At 38.6% G+C, this 19,673-nt stretch overlaps 3 protein-coding genes across 3 annotated transcripts; 2 read left to right on the forward strand and 1 right to left on the reverse strand.

Annotated features, from left to right (window-relative positions):
• Nucleotides 1-54: 54 nt before the first annotated feature.
• On the forward strand, nucleotides 55-3,801 carry samd13 (sterile alpha motif domain containing 13). The gene is made up of 5 exons (XM_012865997.3): nucleotides 55-249; nucleotides 641-754; nucleotides 2,481-2,523; nucleotides 2,643-2,754; nucleotides 2,841-3,801. The coding sequence occupies exons 2-5, from the start codon at nucleotides 727-729 to the stop codon at nucleotides 2,982-2,984; spliced, it is 327 nt and encodes a 108-aa protein (XP_012721451.1). The 5' UTR covers nucleotides 55-249; nucleotides 641-726; the 3' UTR covers nucleotides 2,985-3,801.
• Nucleotides 3,802-5,451: 1,650 nt separating this feature from the next.
• On the reverse strand, nucleotides 5,452-9,723 carry uox (urate oxidase). The gene is made up of 8 exons (XM_012865996.3): nucleotides 9,582-9,723; nucleotides 8,910-9,122; nucleotides 7,962-8,078; nucleotides 7,011-7,089; nucleotides 6,409-6,595; nucleotides 6,116-6,239; nucleotides 5,789-5,872; nucleotides 5,452-5,713 (listed from the first exon to the last, which is right to left on the reverse strand). Exons 1-8 carry the CDS (start codon nucleotides 9,600-9,602, stop codon nucleotides 5,639-5,641), a joined length of 900 nt encoding a protein of 299 aa, XP_012721450.2. The 5' UTR covers nucleotides 9,603-9,723; the 3' UTR covers nucleotides 5,452-5,638.
• A 1,498-nt stretch (nucleotides 9,724-11,221) lies between these two features.
• On the forward strand, nucleotides 11,222-18,060 carry dnase2b (deoxyribonuclease II beta). The gene is made up of 6 exons (XM_012865972.3): nucleotides 11,222-11,504; nucleotides 11,648-11,822; nucleotides 13,866-13,944; nucleotides 14,585-14,746; nucleotides 15,507-15,704; nucleotides 17,299-18,060. Exons 1-6 carry the CDS (start codon nucleotides 11,395-11,397, stop codon nucleotides 17,631-17,633), a joined length of 1,059 nt encoding a protein of 352 aa, XP_012721426.2. The 5' UTR covers nucleotides 11,222-11,394; the 3' UTR covers nucleotides 17,634-18,060.
• The last annotated feature ends 1,613 nt before the right edge of the window (nucleotides 18,061-19,673 follow it).

Below are 19,673 nucleotides of genomic sequence, written 5' to 3' on the forward strand. Positions count from 1 at the left end.
CTGTGGGGGGAAGCTGCCGTCAAACTGCCGCCGCACTACATTTCCCATGATACCCCGACGTTGTGGGCGAAGGAAACGAAAGCGAAGAAGCTTGTTGGCTTACTTGAATATAATTTGATTTTATCAAATAAACACCGCAGTTTATTATCTGGTAAAAATTCCAGCGGCTGGAAAAACTTTTTCCTTGTTGAATCCCGGTTTTGGAACCGGACGAGCAGCTGCTATCAAGCCAGAATCTCTTCAAATAAGGTAACTTAAATTTGGTATTAGCAAACGAGGCTAACTATGCCTTTTAGCTTAACGTTAGCGTTATTACAAAACACGGGGAGGGTGCGATGAAATATCTGCTCGTGGTTTGGAGCAACGTTGTTTTTTTTTATTATTATTTTTGCTGAATTTGTGATATTTTTTTCACCGAATTATAAATGTGTGTCCAGTTTTCTCTTCCAATATTTCTCAGCTTTTAATTCTGCTAACAACGTGAGTTTTACGTCGTCCTTTTTTAAACACATCTCAGTTGTTTCTACTCTTGACTTGTGGTTCTGGTGAACGGGGCCAGTTTTAGTTAAACAAGCTGCTTTGTTTATCGCTTTAACCGTGTTTTTTTTGCTGCGCTGCTGTTTTTTCCTTTTTTTTCCAGCGGAGGCATCCAGTGAACGTCAGAAAGACAAACGATGATGGTGTTTGAACTGGCAGCACTCTGAGTTCTCCCGCAGAAGACATCTAATGAAAAATTACTGCAACCTAACAGAATGTAAGCGCCCCGTTTTATTCGTTTTATCGCTACTTCGACTTTAAGATCACTCGCTAAACTATACGCCTGCCATAATAAAGCATAACGTGAGAATGTGGTCCTAAAGTCGTGCTCAAAATCTGTTAGAATGTGAAATGCATTAAAGCTACTGTCTGGACTTTTTCCTTTGAAATCAGTCAAACTCACTTTTAGGTGGTCAACGTTTGATTTTCTATTTTGTAAAAAAAAAAAAAAAAAAAAAGGATTGCTGAAATATTAAGATCCACCCCATTTATAAATCCAGCTATCTGTTCCTAAGATTTATATGATTGGTCTTTGTTTTTGTGTTTTTTTGTTAAACTTTATATAAAAGGCATCAAATTATACCGCTGGTTGATTCGTTCAAAGCGAGGCAGGTTTATTTGTAAAGCACAAATCAGTAACAAGACAATTCAAAGTGATGTACATGAACAGAACATAAGAAAAGAAAACATTACAAAACATTACATTCATAGACAGTTTGGGGGGGGGGTCTTCAGTGCACTTCATCATCCTTTGACTTTGTCAAAGCCTGTTGTAAAAAAAACAACTAATTTGTTAATGAAAATGTTTTTTAAAAAAACATCAACTGGACAGTCTCTTTAAATTAAATGACAAGTATGTCTTTAAAAAAAAAGAAAGAAAGAATCCAGTAGTTGGATTTTTATTTTCATATCTTGCATGCCATTAACTGTCTGCCGGTACTCTTTTTCAGCTCAATGACTTATACCTCCTTTTTAAAAGTGCATTAATTGTGAGGCCCTTAAATTGCATCTTGGAGCATGTTTAGTATACAATGGTACTTTGTCTTATTGACAGTTATTTTAAAACAGAACTAATTAGGCACATGCAGTGTACCATTTTGTTAAAATTTTGAAACAAAATTGCAAACTTAATCCTACTTTAGAATAGGGCTGGGCGATAATTCAATAACGAAATATATCGATCGATAGACGTGTGGTTCAATAGAAAAAAAGGGGTCAATAAAAGGTTCAGTAAAAGAAGTTTTCCTTTTGCATTCTAGCCTATCATTTAGGTTAATACTACAGTCTTTGCATCCTCCCAACCAATCACAAACACAGACCCAGGAATGCTCCTTCAACAAATGTTGAACACCTGTTATTTGCTTCTTCTTTTTTAGGACTTACAGTTTTGGTAAAAAGTTGGTTGAATAAAGGGTTGTGTTTGAATTCAGTGTTCTTCATTTAAAAATAGGTCACTAAGCAACAGCATAAAATGGCCAGGGATGCATTTAAATATATATATTTTTAATTTTTTAATAATTATTGATATTGATCAATCTCAATTCTGTTTTATCGATATGCTTTTTTTCTATATCATCCAGCCCTACTTTAGAAGGCAAATTAAAATGTGATCCATTGCAATTACAATATAGATTTTTATATTGATTCCTACTCAGTGTTTTGAAGGGAGAAAGAAAGCAGAAGTGTGTACTAACAAATGTTCTGTAAAAAAATATATTTGGGACAATTATTTACATTAATAATAATGTGGTGTTGTTGTTTTTTTTGGTTTGTTTTTTTATCAGCTGCTTAAGATGAAAAAAACTGCCCGTATAAATGGATTTGCTATCTGAAGTTTGGATAGTTGATTTACTGGCCTAAACTAATAGCTTTATTTAACCTGGTCTGAGGATGAGAATGTTAAAATAACTGTGTGTGCTTACCTTTATCATTTTATTCAACAGCCAGTATGGAGGATAAGGCAAATGGCTCAGTCGACACCAAAAGGTACTATCTAAAATTAAAGTAGAAATGTACTTGTTTATTTATTTTTTTAATAAGAACTGATTTAGTTTTTGCTACCGCTGCCACAGTCTAGTCTGAGTCCGGTGACTTTCATCCCACAGCCCAGTGGAGAACGGTCAGCTGCCAGACCCTTCCAACTGGGGGGTTGCTGACGTTGTCAATTATTTCAAAGCAACAGGGTTTGAGGAGCAAGCCACAGCTTTCCAAGATCAGGTTAGTGTTTTGTTCATCTTACCTATCAAGTGGCAACGGTCAAAGCAGTTATATCCCAATATAAAGTTTCTCTTCTCCTCCTGCAGGAAATTGACGGCAAGTCTTTGCTGCTGATGACGCGTAACGACGTCCTGACGGGGCTGTCGATAAAACTCGGCCCCGCCCTGAAAATCTACGAGTACCACGTGAAGCCGCTGCAAACTCAGCACCTGAAGACCAACGCGTCGTAGCGCGGCCAGCTGCCCCGCCACCCACCTCAGCGACAATCAATCCTGTCAGGAGACTCCAGGTTAGCTGCGGCTTCACAAAGACTCTTCTGCCAACAGCGGCACCTTGACAAGATTTGAATGCTGTATGTTTTTTATTGTATTGTTTGTTTTTTGTTTTTTTTTATAAGCGTGAATCCCAAAAAAGAAATGGTCTGCACACTGCGTCCACTCAGCTGTTTACCCTTTCAGCCATTCTTGTTTCTGCTGCTTGAGATGATGTATTTTTTGTGTTTTATTTAAAAAGATTTAGAGTGATTATTCTAAAGTTTAGTTTAATGTGTGGTGTATGTATGTATGCGTGCAAAGTTAATTAACCTGTAATGGGTTTGTGTTTTGTAAAAGTATTTGTATATAAGATTATATATAGATGAAAAGGATGTATGTTCTGTCATATCTGAACACTTTATTACCTGCAGAAAATGATTATGATGCCTCCATGTCCCCCCCCCCCCCTAATTTAGTCTTTATGTTCAAACCTGCACATCTGAGTCCATGATTTGTCCTGAGCATGTAACGACGATGCATTTGCTTTCCCCAGGACTTTACCTGAAGCCTCTTTGTTTCTGTACACGAGGCTCTTGATATGAAAATCTTTGTGTATATATTCTTATTATGTACCTACCTGTGGTGCTCTCAGCTGTGTCACACAGACAGCTGTGTTGAAGTGTTCATAACCCATGTGTAAGTGCAACATAACACTGGAGTGTAAATATCTTTAGACTAAAATTGATGATAAACGGTGCTTTTTCTCTCTCCAAAGAACATCGGTTTGACTTTATTGATGGTTTCGTTTTCATTTTGCTCTCTGCATAGTGAGCAAAACCCCCTTATAGCCGCTGTCAAGTATCGTGTTGAGGTTGGGTTATTTAGGTTTTGGCTCTTCCGTATAGAACAAAATATTACTGAGTCACGTGTAAAGGCTTCTGTCTTAACGGCTGAATATTAGAGCAATGGTACTAAACTCAACACCAAGTCTAAAACAGAATACCTGAGAAGAAAAAGGATGTTTTATCGACTGAGTCAAATTTCAGTCCAAAAAAAAAAAAAACAATGGCAGCAAGCCTCACTGCAAAAAGGGAACTAAAAGCAAGTAAATTCTTCTTAAAATTGGTGTATTTTTCTAGTTTTGAGCAGGTAAATAAGACTATTTTACAATGGAATAAGATTTTTGCACTTAAGAACAATCATCATCATCTTATTTCAAGTGCAGGATATCTAATTATTTTAGGGGTAAAAATACTCATTCCACCGGCAAATACTCTTCTTTAGCTGCTCAAATCAAGGAATAATATAACGATTTCAAGAAAATTTCACTTCATTTTAGTTCACTTTTTGCAGTATTTAAATTACACAAAATAAGGAAGCGTGTGCCAGCCTTCCTCTAGACAGCTGTGAGAAACTAATAGTCACACAGGAACCATAATTATTACTACGTGATTGTACAAGCCGGTGAATCGTGTGCCTAGATTTTAACTTTCCATTTTGGCTTTGGTTTTGTTTAATGTACAAGACAGTGTGGAATCTGGTTTGTCTTTGTGTACAACTAAAGTTAAATGTAGCTACTTTTAGAGCCAGGTAAAGACCAAATCTTGTATATCTACTATACCCCAAAATATAAAATTCTATAAATCAGAGAGGACCAAGTCGTCACTTCCCAAGTCACAAGTAAATCTCAAGTCCAATCACAAATAAAGGCTGATGGTTTAAACTTCAAGTCAATAGGTGCTCTCATTGAAAGACTCCACACAAAAAAAAATCTAAAAAGGTGTTTATTTAAATGTCACATCTAGAAAATGCATTCCATAAACGTTGAACTTCTTTCTTGAAGGCTTTCAGCCCTGCAGTGGATTGGCTACATGTTCAGGTTGTACCTTGGCTTTTCCTTATTGGCAGCTGGGATAGACTTCCTAACCCAGTTTTTGACTTTAATGAGTCCTTTCAAGATAAGATGCTTAAATGAAGTAACAAGTCATTAGTATTCAAGTCATAAGTCTAATTCAAATATAAACAAGTCAAGTTAAAGTCCACACCTCGCTAGAATTTAGATGTTAGTTTTGTTTTTGTTTGTTTTTTGTTATTGTTGGCAGACTAATTTCTAAAACTGAGCTAGTAACTGACCGACATGATTAAGGAGCCCTGAAAAAGTCATGAACCATTGTGTTTAACCAGAAATCGTGTTAAAAATAAACCTGGCAACATTATTAACCAGAGAACATCAAGGATGCACTTAAACACACTTTAAAAATGGTCAAATTAGGTCAGAAGACACAGTAGTAAAACAAAACGATCAGTTTTCCATCATTAACAGACCCCCACGATACCTTTATTTCTAGACCAGCATACTCTTATATTATGTAATAGTTCATCAGAGAGCGTTAGACCTGAAAGGAAAGCACTGTTGCATATAATAATGAATTTTCAATGAAAGTTTGTCTATTATTTTTTATTATTCGTGTTTATTTGGAAGCTCAGCGTTACATATGCTCAGGTAGTAGCAACCTTCTGCACATCTTGAGAGTCATTGTTGCATGTGTTCAGAAGAACTTTCCTTTTAGATGGATCAACAGGTTAATACTGAAACCCAGCCGTGGTTTCATCAGGTTGGGCTTTCCCTTTTAAAGTCTAGCTCTCTGTTTCCGGCCCACTGTGCCTGTGATGTTACCAGAGGGATTATCCAGAGGAAGAAACACCTGACGGAAAACAAAAGCGGAGATTATCGATCAAAGAATTTTTGATATTGAAAACAGTGAATAGGAGGTATTTACCTCATCTTTGTTGTTAAGACCCATTTTTGTCATGTCTATGGTGAAGTAGTGCTGGTTGGGCATGACGATCTCAATTTCATCCACCTAAAAACGGCGTATTGTCTTTTTCATCTTTTTTGGATTTAATTTCATGCTGCATACTGTTAAAGTTTCTGGCGATTTCCCACACATAAGAATATATAGAAAAATATGGAGGGCAAAACCCACTTTATGTTCTGATTTTGTGTTTTAATTCATGCAAGACTACTAAAACTGATTTTTTTTTTGCAGCCAAAAGTATCATTGGGGTATTTTGAATAAGCCGATTTCTTAAACTTTAGGGCTTACCTCAGGAATCCTCTCCAGGACCAGAACTTGTGTTTCATAAAGGGTCTTCTGCACAGATGGCGAGTACTGTCCACGATCATAGGGGCCAGCAAACTTCTCTATAATCGTGTCTCTCACACACCTCCTGCAAATTGCAAATGAATCATTTTAGGATTTATCGTGTCAGTTGACAAATTTTCATCTGTTGTGTGTTTCTCGCTGCGCCTCCGGGGCTGATAAAGCCACAGCTGTGTCGCGCACAGCAAGACATTTTCTCCAACGCCTTTCTTCCTCACTAAAATGTAGGCAATTACCATGCAGCATCAAAGTCAACATCCTGGACCTTGTTGTAGCGCCACCTAGAATAGACGGTGGTGCAGAAAACCCTGTCCTTGGTCTCTTGCAGTGTTGTGAAGCGATCTCGGAAAAAGCCCTCAAAGCCAGACTGAGTGGTTTTTAGCACCTTCATGTCCTTCACCCCGCTGTGAACCACCGGGATACCTGTGTGAATAACAGAGTCAGGGGGGAAAGGTGCAATACGTTTAGGTTTTTAGATGGAAATGAAGTCTCTCTGAATACTAAACAAAGTTAATATTATATCTGTAGAGTCACAGATATAATTGTCAACAGTTTGGGCACACCTGCTAAATTGCCATGGAGGTAAGACAATAATAGAACTCCAGACTTACAACTAAGTATCTATTTGTCCTTATATCTATTTTTTTTTAGCACTATGCATGCTAACAAAGGAATTAGACTCAAGATATAAAACCTGATGAGTGCCATTTTAGCAAAGTAGCACAATGCAAACGTGTTTTTTTTATCAAAATACACAATCAAGCAGACACATGCAAGCATATTCACATAAGCAACAACTGGAAGCACTATTATGTGTGTCGTCTTGGTGTGCGATTACCGCCAAGGTTCTGTTCCACGTCACAGAAACGACAAGCCTCTGGGCTGTAGATAAAGGCGTGAGCATGTCCTACACCGTTCTGAGAAAAGAGACGGGATGGTGTCTGAAACTGATCGCTTTAAATCTGAAATATTTCAGGGGTTTACAGGTAGATACAGTGGCTCTGGGAGACAAAAACACACATAAATAATTATACATTTTTTCCCAAATCTTATGACATTTAAGTAAATTACTCAACTAAAAAGCAAAAAATAAAAAAATGTCCAAAAGAAACAACATGCAAAAGGCGCACCATTAAACTAATACTTTGTTAAAGCAGCTTTTAATTCAACTAAAGCATCCAACGCCTGCACTGGAACATATTCGGCCTCTCCCATTCGTGACTTTACAAGTTTTCTGTTAAATCTGGACTGTGGCGGTTCTTAGCTGGCTGATTTAAAGGTTTAATGTTCCACCCGTGAACTCATTGTTATGTAAGGGTGTATACTTGAAATTCTGACTTTCAATCTGATAACTTAAGGTTTTGGGTGAAAACTTACTCATATGTGTAACTATACATAATGTCATACTAAAAAGCCCAGTACCATCTAAAGAAAAGTAACCCCAGAGCGTGATGCTGCCACCACCATAGCTCCTTCAGTGCTGCTGTTAGCCTCCTAACATCCTACCTGACCAGCTTTCATTTTGTCTTATCAAAAATTCTAAATACATTTTGAGTTCTTTTGCAATTGTACCTATATATTGTAAGAGTGTGCACTACTCTGTTTCTCAGTAGAGTTGTACAGGATACATATCACAGTATATGAGCAAAACATATTTTACTCTGTTAAAACGTGTACACTTTAGAGAGCCATTGTACTTTGTTAATTATGGCACAAATAAGACAGCCATCAGTGAGCAGGTTAAAACTTAAATTTGATCCAGGGCTGATTACAGGGTTTTGGGTTTTACCTTCTCCAGCCTTCTCCAGGGTGCCTCCTCCATGTAAACTTTGGCCCTCAGCACATGGTTGAAAGAGGTCAGGAAATGATGACAGAGATCCAGGGACAATTGCTCAATGGTGTTTACCTGAACAGATACGGGGGAACAGTCTAAATAGTTAGCGCTGTATCTTAGCTGACATAGAATACATAAAGTACAAAGTAAAAGTGAAGATCAGGATTTAATTTAATAATTTTTAAATTTTCAATAAAGGTCTGTCATAATGAAGATTAGTTAATTGGATAGAAGAACATTGGATTTACATTCAGTCAACGAGTTTTCATTGACTATGCTGGGATTATAAAATTTCTGTTTATGCTAAAAAATTCAGTTGTTACACATTGTAGCAGTTTGCCTTTGGAAAATAATCTGTTTTTTCCCTAGACTTCAGTTGAATTGCAGATAATCACCAAAGGCTAAATAAATAAAAAAAAGTCTATTGGGAAGGGAATAAACCCAGAATGCAGTTTTAAAGCATCCCAGTGGTTACTAACTCCCACGTACCTTTAATACATAGGTTATTTAACATTCCTCTCTCTTTCTTAACAATAACCATTCCATCATATTTAAATCTCGTGGCATGTAAATTAGACAAACTGTATAATTTTCTGATGTCCTTACACAGCTTTTAATTTGTGTAAAGGTCAAATTTAAACAGCAGTCTCTCAACAATTCAAACCATAAACTTTTTTACTTTTACTGATTCAGGACTATGTTGCTTTTAGCAAAGTAGAGGCTGTGCCTACTTTGAAAATCTGTAAATAATTTTTTTTAAAATTCATCGAGCAGTACATTGACACACACTACCCTTTAGCCATTTCTAAAATAATAGAGAAACCAAATGTTTAAGGGGGGTTTAACACTATGCCCACCCATAAGCTGTCACTTCCATGAGTACAAGCTGAAGCTGTGACTCACCCCTTTGATTTTTGCCAGGGCATGGACGGTGTTCTTGATGGTGTCGGTGGGAATGATGTCTGAGTTGTCTCCAGTCAGATAGTCCTTTCGAGATTTGAGCGTGATTTCCACGTTAGCCTTCAGCTCGATAATGTAGTGGTGGCTGCCGTGTCTCCTGACGAACATCACCTTCACTGCATTCTTGCCGTAGCCCGTCCGCACAAACTCTACATTCTGCATGAACGGAACAGAGTTGACATTTTCATTCAAACCTGCAAATGTACTTTTTCTGAACTGCAAATTCTCATGCTATCTTATGTCCTGATTTATTGTTTTCACCTTAAAGCTTAAAGTTGATGATTTGTTGGTGGAAATGTTTGCAAGAGCTTGTACCCTTTTATTTGTTGGACATTACAACTTTAGTTTGTGTTTGTAACATTTTTGCAAGGTTCTGTTAAGGTAATAATGTTTTTGTCTTTTTTGTTCAAATTTGGCTCCATAATATCCATTAGGTTTTGATGTTGCTTCATGGGTCTAAAAAAGCTGCAGGTTATGCTTTACCCTTGTTGTCACTGACCACAAACCTGATTTTACCTTCACTGATAAACTATTTATATGTAAACTCCGAAAATAACCATGTTCTGTTTGCAAAAAAAAATAAGCTCTTGTTTGCTCCACTTAAAAAATGATTACCTTGTTTCCAGCATATGCCATGTTGCTATCTTCTCTTTCAACCGCTGTGTTTCAGACTTTGTCTCTCACTGTCTCCAGCCCCCCAAAAAGCTCCGCAATACAGGAAAATCTTTGTAGAGGGGGTGTTGCCTTGTGTGCACTCACACTATTGGGAGTTCTAGATGGCGTTTAACATATTTTACAGTTATGTAACAACACTCACAGACATGCATGTTTATACACACACATAAAGAATAATTTTTGGTATTGATCTCCCTTTGTTTTCTTACTGAACTCTTCCATCTGTGATGTGGAAAAGCTTATCACTGTTCTCTGAGACCAGCTGGTCTTGCTAGCTGGCTGTTAGCTAATATTCTTCTATCCAGACTACAACGTTGTGGATTTGCTGCAACACCTATTCTGATACTGTGGTGAATACTGAGCTGTCAAGCCTCATGCAATTAGCATGAGACACACATTTGCCTTACTTCACATGCACACACACTACACATGACATTCCTCACACTGAAACCAAAGCTTATACTGAATTGGCTGAATGGAGTGATCCGTTCTCTGCACTTTCCATTCAGAGCTCAGTATACGCCATGCCTACTGTGTTGCTTTTTCTGACTTTTTCATTAATCAGTGGGCATCTGTAGATCCTGCTGCTGTCCCACAGGACCCTTAATCATCTCATTTTGAACTTATACAACTTGAGAGCTCTGTGAATATCTGAGGTAAAACCTGAAGCAGTGACTGAATAGTGGAGACTACATACATCCATCTGCCAGGACAGCTGATGGTTACCATGGTGACTGCATGCAGGCTAGAGAAGAGGCTTTGCTGACCAACGAGTTCCACTGATTTCCTTGAGATGTCATTCTGCTTATCGGGCGTCAGAAGATGTGAGAGGTGCGGCTCCCTTGTTAAGTCCAGTTTGATCTTTTGCAATTGAAAGAAGATATCACTTCAACAATGTTGTGAAACACAATTTTGTTTTGTGTCATTTCTGACGCATGACTGAGTTACAGAGTCAGGCATGCATCATATAGTTTAATTTAGCTTTAGCTAGTTGGTCTTTAAAATAGTATTGTATTGGTTATATTTACAAACTATGAAATCTCTGTACAGCACATGAGTTGTATTCTGTGTATTGATACTATGTCAGACTGTATGGTCCATATTTAAAAAAAAAAAAACTTATGTTATGCCCCAAAACATTATTATTTTTTATTTTTTCCCTTGAGTTAAGAGAGTAAAATAACTAATTGAACTGAGCTGTAAAAGTGGATTTTTTTAAATTATAAATTAAAAACTAGAATAACACTACCTTTAATAACTGTCTTTTTGTAAAAGATAATTTCTGTTCTCTATATGATTCATTGTGGTTTTGCAGACTAAATAAGTGAAATGAAAGTTGACGACTCTCCTACAGTTACACCGTGGGATATTTTTAACCAAATCTTCTCTAGTTCAGTAATCAGCATCCTGGCTGCTAAAAATAAAAGATGATCAGATATGAACATGTGCAAGACTTTAAACTTAAAGAACTGTATTGAAATAATAAAAAGGGGCAAAACAAACTTCCTATGATAGATATCAAAACCACTGAACCCTTGTCAAAAAGATGAGTATCCAATTTAATTCCTTGCCCTGGACTTTCATTATCTGCTATCATGTGACCAAATCTTATGACTTCCTGTTTTGCATATCCATGCAGCTGTGCTTTCTTTACTGTCAAAAACATACAGCGCACGGTCTCCAAATAGGCTTCAGATTTCCCTTTTTCATTTCACATTTGGCCGTGTGATCTTCAGCTACAGTCTCGCTCAGGATGGCCTCACAATTTAGCCCTTGCTTCCACGTTACTGTCGCGTTGTTGTGTTTCACAATCGGAAGAAGTGACATTTCCTGCAGAAATGAAGCTGGTGAACCTGTTGACTGGTGAGCTCCTGTCACATACTGTATATTGATGTGCTAGGGCTGTTTCTATTCATAATCCTTATATTGTGTTGTGGTGGCTAATGTTGGGGAACAGAGAGGTTTCTTGTATTCTCCTAAACCTTTCTATCTGATTTCCTCCCCAGGTTTATCATCTACAAACTGCCCAAGTACAGGATTGGGGAGGTTGGCAGTGGTTTGGAGTACATGTACCTGGACTCAGCAGTTGGGAGTTGGCAGAGGAGTCAATTCTTGGTAAACACAACCCAAGGAGCCATGGCCAACACTCTGGATCAACTGTACAAAGGAAAAGCCTACATGGTGAGACTGTGCCACTCTTCTTCATTGGTGAATGAAGAAGAGACAAGGCAGCTAGTATCTATGCAATATAAATAGCAATGGAGCCAATTTATTTCAGTCATGGGTGCAGATTCTTAGTAAATGAACAGATCCATAAAGAAAATTACATTGGTTATAGTAAAGGTTTGACATTTCAGGAGATTCAGTTTATTTGAAATAGTTAGACCCGAAGATCATGTGGCAGTTAAATTATCAATGTCTTAGTTGTATATTTGTAAAATAAATCTGATGCACCAGCTGTTTATTATTGCATAGAACCATAAATAAAGGGATATTAGCTACATGTATTTGCCGATAAGAACCCAAACCTTACTGCTTGCAGCAGCCTAGTGATTCAATCTATGGTGTTTATATAATATGCACCGATTTTCCCAAGATTTTTTTTTTGCTACTGTGTCCATTCACAATCATCACATTTTACTGTCCATTTTCCTAAAACATTCTAAATAGATACAATATCAGATACAAATGTGCTGAAAAGTACCTTTTTTTCTCAACTGCTGTGAACAAGTATTTGCCACTCTACAGATTTTTTCTGGTTTTCCATCTTTGTCCCATTGTATTGTTTCAGAAAATCAAACAAAATTGAACACTTAGCATAACACAAAGACAGATGGTAATAAATACAAAATGCAGTTTTTTAAATATAGCCTAGGCTCAAACAAGACTTTTCTTATAGCATGAGGCAGGCTAAAATATCTAAAAAAAAAAAAACTAAAAAAAGCATCATATCATATCATATCATATCCTGAACTAAATAAATTCAAGAATAGAGGACAACACAGTGTGTTGGACACCTATCATTCTAAAAAGTATTACAAAGTCAAATCTAAGGCTTCAAAAGATTAAAAAAATGAGAAAACATGGAACAGCTGTGAACAAGTATGGCTTCATCTAATGGTTCACCACTTGAGAGAACATTAACTTCAAAGGGGACATATGCTAAATCCACTTTTTTAGCCCTTAAATGCATTTTATTGTGTACTTGGAGTCTCTGCTAGTGCAGAAAAGTTTAATTTAGTCTCTTCTGTACGAATCATATATTTCAGTCTGTTCACCTTTCTCCATACCCAAATATGTTTCTTTTTAAAATGACATCACAGTATTTTCCGCTAAACAAGGTCATGGACCGGCTAACCAATTTTGCCAAATCCATCGGGTTTTTTTTCTTGCTGCATGTCTGTAGTCCCAGCTGCCAAAGCTACAAGTGGAAAACTCAAAATATTCAGCTGTTGGGTGTATTAACCCATGCAATTCATTACACTGCCCCCCCCCCCTTCCATTCCACCCTGTTCGGGTGGGATGGAAGACTCTGCTGTGGGGTGTTAAGTGCCTCCTTTGCATTTAAAGAGGCCGCACCAAAACAAGTTGTTCTCTCCTCAGAAAATTGGTAAAAGAGTGGCTGTGAAGCTACAATAATTAGGAGTTCAGACAAAAGCACTGCAGTCCCACTTTATACAGACCACAACTGAATTATTTAAATGTGAAAAGGAGGACCTGAAAAGCATGATTATGTCCCCTTTAAAGGTGCATGTAGATGATCTTGCCTGCCTCCTTTGTGATTGTCAGACTATGTAGAAGGAATGTCCGACAGTCCAAGCTAAAGTGCATAGGAAAATTACTTTTTGTTTTTGAGTGGTCTAGTTAAGGCCTAGACTTAGATCTGGTTTATATGGCTAAAAGTCCTAACGTGAAGACTTATCATTAGTTATCACAAAGAGCTGGTGGCACTTTTTGCTGCTAAGGGTAGCCGAACCAGTTATGATGCCTAGGGGGCAATTTCTTTTTTGCATACAGCCAGGTTTATTTGAATAACTTTTTTTCCCCCTTTTTCATTATTATATATGTGATGATCTGGAACATGTAGGTGTGACAAAAAAAAAAGCAAAAACTAAAGAAAATGTGTAAGTTGGCAAATATGTGTGCTGTATATATATCCCTCTGGGATTATTAAAGTATATCTGATTCTGATTCTGATGAGTATTAAACAAGTTTCTCTTCCAGTCAAACAGCTCTGTGTATGCACTTTACAATGATGGCCCCCCAGCGTTGAAATACATCTATAACTATGGGCACACTAAAGGTAAAGTGTTTTAATAAAAAATAAATACTTTTATTTTAGACCAATTCTAAATTATTTGATCCATAAAAGTATGTCACGTGGGTTTAGATCGTTGAATGGACTCTTCATGGCACGAAAGGCGTTTTTTATTTTGTTGACAAAAGCTATAATTAAATCATACACTTTTGTTAAATCGAATGATGCAACATTATGGAAAATGAGCTTCCTTTTTTATAGTCAAACTTGTTGGGTATGTTTTGTGTGTCTATTTTTGTGTAAGAAACTTCAGATAGTAACACTATAGAATAAATAAATAAATTACTTTAAGGCATAAACATAACAATGTGATGTTCAATATATAGTAGGAAGAATGCATAGTATTCAAGGTAAAATAGAAAGGTGTAGCTCTTTAGACCTATGACAGCTAACTTTGCTTTACAAAGCAGTAGTTGAGCAATGTAATGTTGTGATTTAACAGAGAAGGCCAGATAAATGCGAGAGTAAATGTCCAAAGAGCAACAGTCTGTTTACTCTGACCTACCTGTCCCTCTGACACAACGTAGATAGAAATGTTTGTGCAGTCTCCGTGCCTGTTTGCATGTCTGTGAGTGTATATGTATTATCTTGCACGCTGAAGGGTGTGCTTGCATACATCCTGCAGGAGTTCTGCTCTTTGACCGCGCTCAAGGTTTCTGGCTGTCCCACACCATTCCCCATTTCCCCTCCTTCCCTGAGCGGGGCTACCAGTACCCCTCCTCTGGCAAACACAATGGCCAAACCGCCCTGTGCGTGACATATCAGTACGCACAGTTTCTCAATATAGGTGAGTGAATGCTCCATGAAGCAACCAGGCCTGATCTGCTTATAATGTAGGAACCACTAAATATACTGTAAAAATAAGTGAAAACTGAAAACTGAAGTGTTTTCAAATGAACTTCATACAACTTTTCAAAATTATTTTTATTTAACTGTATAACTGTATATTTGATCGTTTGCATGCACTTAGGAAGCATATTTGTCAAGTTTTAATGCAAAATAACTTTTTTACTTTAAATTATTTGACTTTAAAGAGTTGTTTGGACACCAATTGAGCTGTGTTTTTTTTTTGTGTGGATTATACCACACATTTTCAACCGCACAAATTTACACACAAATGATTGTAGGCCACAAAATATTTTCAACTCATAAAACACCCGTATATAAATGTGTGACATACAGAAAGACTTTGAATGGCTAACTACTGCTGGTATCACTTCAAAAAATGCATTTGAACAAATGAAAATTAAGGTTTGTGATTGTGAATTATCGTTGTTTCAATTAGTCTAAACATGTGCAGCCAGGTTACTGCATCTTTTTATTTCTTATATGTTCACTCTAACAGATTTGTTTGTTCTTAAGTTGAAATATACAGGATACATGGAAATTGTTTATCATCGTTTGAGTCTCAAAAACCTAGAATATTAACCAGAGTTTGGTCACTTTATTGAGCCAAAGCATAATAATTTAGATTTCTCAAATCTTACTCAGGTTGTAAGCTAGGGTGTTCCTCTATAGTTGCATCATCTATATGTTCTCTTCTGCAGCTCAGCAGCTGGCCTACGTTTACCCACGTTTCTACAACTGTTCAGTTCCCACCGTGTTCTCAGCTGACCTGCCGCAGCTCCTCCAGCTGTGCAAGGGCTCCAAGCTGCCGCTGACCTCCAACAGGGGAGTGAAGCCGCTTTTTTCTGTCGGTGGGGAAAAATTTGTCAGCTTTGTGAAATCTGAGCTCTTTGTAGATGGTAAGATGTTCCTGGGTTACATCTAGAATTTTACATTTCGACATCATGTCGCTGCTCACTAACGACTTATATAAAGTTTTCTCTGCTGAAGTTCTGTCTACGTGTTTCACTTGTTTTCTTCCAATGATCAGCATCAGGCACAGACACGGAATAAACTGAATGCATTGAAGTATGAAAGAAACTACATTAAGTATTTAAAAGTCCTCTCTGCTAATTAGGGACAGTGTATGCTCTAAACTGACGTTTTAAATAATGCGCCCAAATGATTTTAAACAATAAAATGTGTTTACATAAGAGTCATAGCTGCCCCGAAAAATAAATAGTTTGTTTAAAAAAATAGAATGATCAAACCTTTAAAAGTTAATATTTGAAGCGGGAAAATCAAATTAATGCATAAGGTCCTCATGTGGTATTTATCATTAGAGTCATACAAGCTGAAAATTAACATGAAAAACCTCAACATTTGTTTAAATATTCAGCTTATGCAAACAGTACTGATTATGGTCTGTACTTTCTCAGGACTTAGAGGTTACTCTTCTGAAACTTAATAGTTACTTTATTGAAATTTAGAAGTTACATTTTATAACTCATCACCAGGTACTTTCAAGGAACTTTCATAAAGCTTACTGGTTACTTTTCTAGCCCTTACAAGACACTTTCATGGAACAAAGAGAAAACTCTCTAGAACCTGATAATACTGATAACAGGTAACCCAGTAAGTGAAGTAAAGTTCTAGGAAAGTACAGAGTAAGTTCCAAGTACATTTCAGGATGGTTCCAGAAAAGTACCTAATGAGTTAATGAGAGTATGCTGTTATTTCTGGAAAAGTATCTGGATAGTTCAATGTTGTTTGAGGAAAGTAACCAATAAATAAAGTTCCAGGAAATGATATGTTCCACAAAGTTCTAGGAAAGCAATCAGAAAGTTTCTAGAAGATTCCTTAGAAGTTCTTGAAATCAACCAGTAAATCCCGTAAAAGTTTCAGAAAAGTACTTGGCAAGGTTCAGAGCGTATGTAGTAAGTCCCAAAAAGTGCCCTTAAAGGTATAGTGGGCAATTCTTCCAGGAATGTAGGTAAGAAATGCCCTAGTCACTTTTTGAAGACCAGCCTACCTGCTTTTCCGCGCCTCAGGGAGTTTCCATGAAAGAATCTTCCAAATCCACTCAGGTCTTATTTATTTTTTCTGAGGCCTTTCTTTTCATCTCATAAACTTGCAGGGCAGTTGCTTCTCTCGACCATTTTCAAAGTATATGGTGAGAGCAGTGAAGCTACAATGAACGGCTGAATCCGAAGCTAACTGGATAGATAAACACTAGAAGTGTGCAAGCAAGCGTAAACTAGCAAGCAATGAGCACGCACATAAGCGATAGATAAGGTGATCCCCCCCAGAACTTTAAGCAGATCGTCCACAAAGTTGATTGTCCACTATACCTTTGAGTTAAGAGAAAGTAACCTTTACGTTCACGGAGAGTATGGGTTGTTTCATGTCCTGCTACCAAACTGGGTTGTTTCATAAGCTGAGTGTATTATTTTTGCAAGACATTTTGTGATTCTTGATGGACCTGAGTTCTCCATCTGTCTTGCTTTCCTCTAGATATCTACACAGGCTGGGTGGCTCAGGTCCTGGACACCGATCTTCTGGCGCAGACTTGGCAGACCCAAGGCCGAGAGCTGCCCTCCAACTGCTCACTGCCGAAGCACACCATGAACATCAAGAGGACTCGGCTTCCCCCAGCAGTCCAGTTCCAGTCTCATTATGACCACTCAAAGTGGTGTGTGTCTCGAGTTTATGAGGACCATGTGACCTGCCTTGGCGATCTGAACAGGGTCAAGGCTCAGATGTTACGTGGCGGCGGGCTGATCTGCTCCTACAACCCTGTGATTTACAAGGCCTTCAGGCAGGCAGTGGACTGGTACATTAGCTGCTGAATGAGACTGAATGATGGGCTTTTTGGAATGATTGGGGTTAAATCTTAAAGCATGCAGGTTACCATGAAGGTTTACCATTTTAGATTTAAACATTCTGGCTTATAAGCATCTACTAAATTTTAACAAACCACCTCATTTGACCACTGCTAAGGTATTTTGATCCAGAATTTATTACGCTATGGTAACAACCTCACAGCGCCCTCTTACAACAACCTTAAATAATAGTTAATAATAATAATAATAATAATAATAGGAATCTGGTGACTCTAAGATTCACTGCAATCATGTGAGTTTCAAATATGTTTTTTTTTAACTCCCTTTAATGCTGACTGAAAACAACACATAGACCTAACCTAAATTTGCCAAAGCAACATCTTGATGATCCCCAAGACTTTTGGAAATATATTTGGTGAACTGATGTCCATGCAAAAATGGAAAAAAAAAAAAGCTACTAAATTTCCGTCCGTCCGTCCGTCCGTCTTCTTCCTCTTATCCGGGGTCGGGTCGCGGGGGTAGCAGCTTCAGTAGGGAGGCCCAGACGTCCCTCTCCCCGGCCACTTGGGCCAGCTCCTCAGGAGGAATCCCAAGGCGTTCCCAGGCCAGCCGGGAGACATAGTCCCTCCAGCGTGTCCTGGGTCTTCCCCTGGGCCTCCTCCCGGTGGGACGTGCCCGGAACACCTCACCAGGGAGGCGTCCAGGAGGCATCCTGACCAGATGCCCGAGCCACCTCAACTGGCTCCTCTCGACGTGGAGGAGCAGCGGCTCTACTCTGAGTCCTCCCCGGATGACTGAGCTCCTCACCCTATCTCTAAGGGAGAGCCCAGACACACTACGGAGAAAACTCATTTCAGCCGCTTGTATCCGGGATCTCGTTCTTTCGGTCACGACCCAAAGCTCGTGACCATAGATGAGGGTAGGAACGTAGATCGACCGGTAAATCGAGAGCTTCGCCTTTTGGCTCAGCTCTCTCTTCACCACAACGGATCGGTACAGCGCCCGCTTCACAGCAGACGCTGCACCAATCCGCCTGTCGATCTCCCGCTCCATCCTCCCCTCATTCGTGAACAAGACCCCAAGATACTTGAACTCCTCCACTAGGGGCAGGACATCCTCCCCAACCCGGAGAAGGCACTCTACCCTTTTCCGGTTCAAGACCATGGTCTCGGATTTGGAGGCACTGATTTTCATCCCGGCCGCTTCGCACTCGGCTGCGAACCGCTCCAGTGAGCTGTAGATAACGCCCTGGTTAAGGCCAATAGGACCACGTCATCCGCGAATAGCAGAGACGCAATCCTAAGGCCACCAAAACGGATCCCCTCAACACCTTGGCTGCGCCTAGAAATTCTGTCCATAAAAGTTATGAACAGAATCGGTGACAAAGGGCAACCTTGGCGGAGTCCAACTCTCACCGGAAACGAGTCCGACTTACTGCCGGCAATGCGGACCAGACTCTGACACCGGTCGTACAGAGACCTAACAGCCCTTATTAAAGGGTCCGGTACTCCATACTCCCGGAGTACCCCCCACAGGATCCCTCGGGGGACACGGTCGAATGCCTTCTCCAGATCCACAAAACACATGTAGACTGGTTGGGCAAACTCCCATGCCCCCTCAAGAATCCTGCTGAGGGGGCATGCTACTAAATTTAAAAACAGTAAACTTTGTCCTTGCCTGAGGACAATGATTTAAAGCACAGCTGCAAGAAGATTTTCTTGTGGCCTAGTCAAAGCCTATATTTGACTAAAATGCTGTGGCATGAGTCTCTATGCAGCGATGTAAAAGACATTGTTAGTTTTCATCAATTCTTGATTGCAGATGTTGCCGCCAAGTGTCGCACAACTGGCAGTTAAGTTTACTTTTTCACACAGGACCAGGTTGATTTCTTTAATAGAGGAAATCACCACTTTAAAAAGTGCTTTTTGGTATTAACCCAATTTATCTTCTTTGATATAAAAATCTATTTGATGTGCTGAAACAATTAACTGTGACAAAAAAAAAGCAAAAACAGAATAAATCTGTAAGGGGCAAATACGTTTTTAC

The sequence above is a fragment of the Fundulus heteroclitus genome, chromosome 9, assembly GCF_011125445.2.
Source record: "Fundulus heteroclitus isolate FHET01 chromosome 9, MU-UCD_Fhet_4.1, whole genome shotgun sequence".
Lineage (NCBI taxonomy): Eukaryota > Metazoa > Chordata > Actinopteri > Cyprinodontiformes > Fundulidae > Fundulus > Fundulus heteroclitus.

Coding starts and splice junctions, on each gene's coding strand:
- samd13 (XM_012865997.3), top strand. CDS start 727: ATGAAAAATTACTGCAACCTAACAGAAT. Junction 755..2,480: donor TTACTGCAACCTAACAGAAT/GTAAGCGCCCCG, acceptor TTTATTCAACAG/CCAGTATGGAGGATAAGGCA. Junction 2,524..2,642: donor GGCTCAGTCGACACCAAAAG/GTACTATCTAAA, acceptor TTCATCCCACAG/CCCAGTGGAGAACGGTCAGC.
- uox (XM_012865996.3), bottom strand. CDS start 9,602: ATGGCATATGCTGGAAACAAG. Junction 9,123..9,581: donor TGGCATATGCTGGAAACAAG/GTAATCATTTTT, acceptor CCGTTCATGCAG/AATGTAGAGTTTGTGCGGAC. Junction 8,079..8,909: donor CCCTGGCAAAAATCAAAGGG/GTGAGTCACAGC, acceptor GTATCTGTTCAG/GTAAACACCATTGAGCAATT.
- dnase2b (XM_012865972.3), top strand. CDS start 11,395: ATGGCCTCACAATTTAGCCCTTGCTTCCACGTTACTGTCGCGTTGTTG. Junction 11,505..11,647: donor GCTGGTGAACCTGTTGACTG/GTGAGCTCCTGT, acceptor TTTCCTCCCCAG/GTTTATCATCTACAAACTGC. Junction 13,945..14,584: donor TAACTATGGGCACACTAAAG/GTAAAGTGTTTT, acceptor TACATCCTGCAG/GAGTTCTGCTCTTTGACCGC.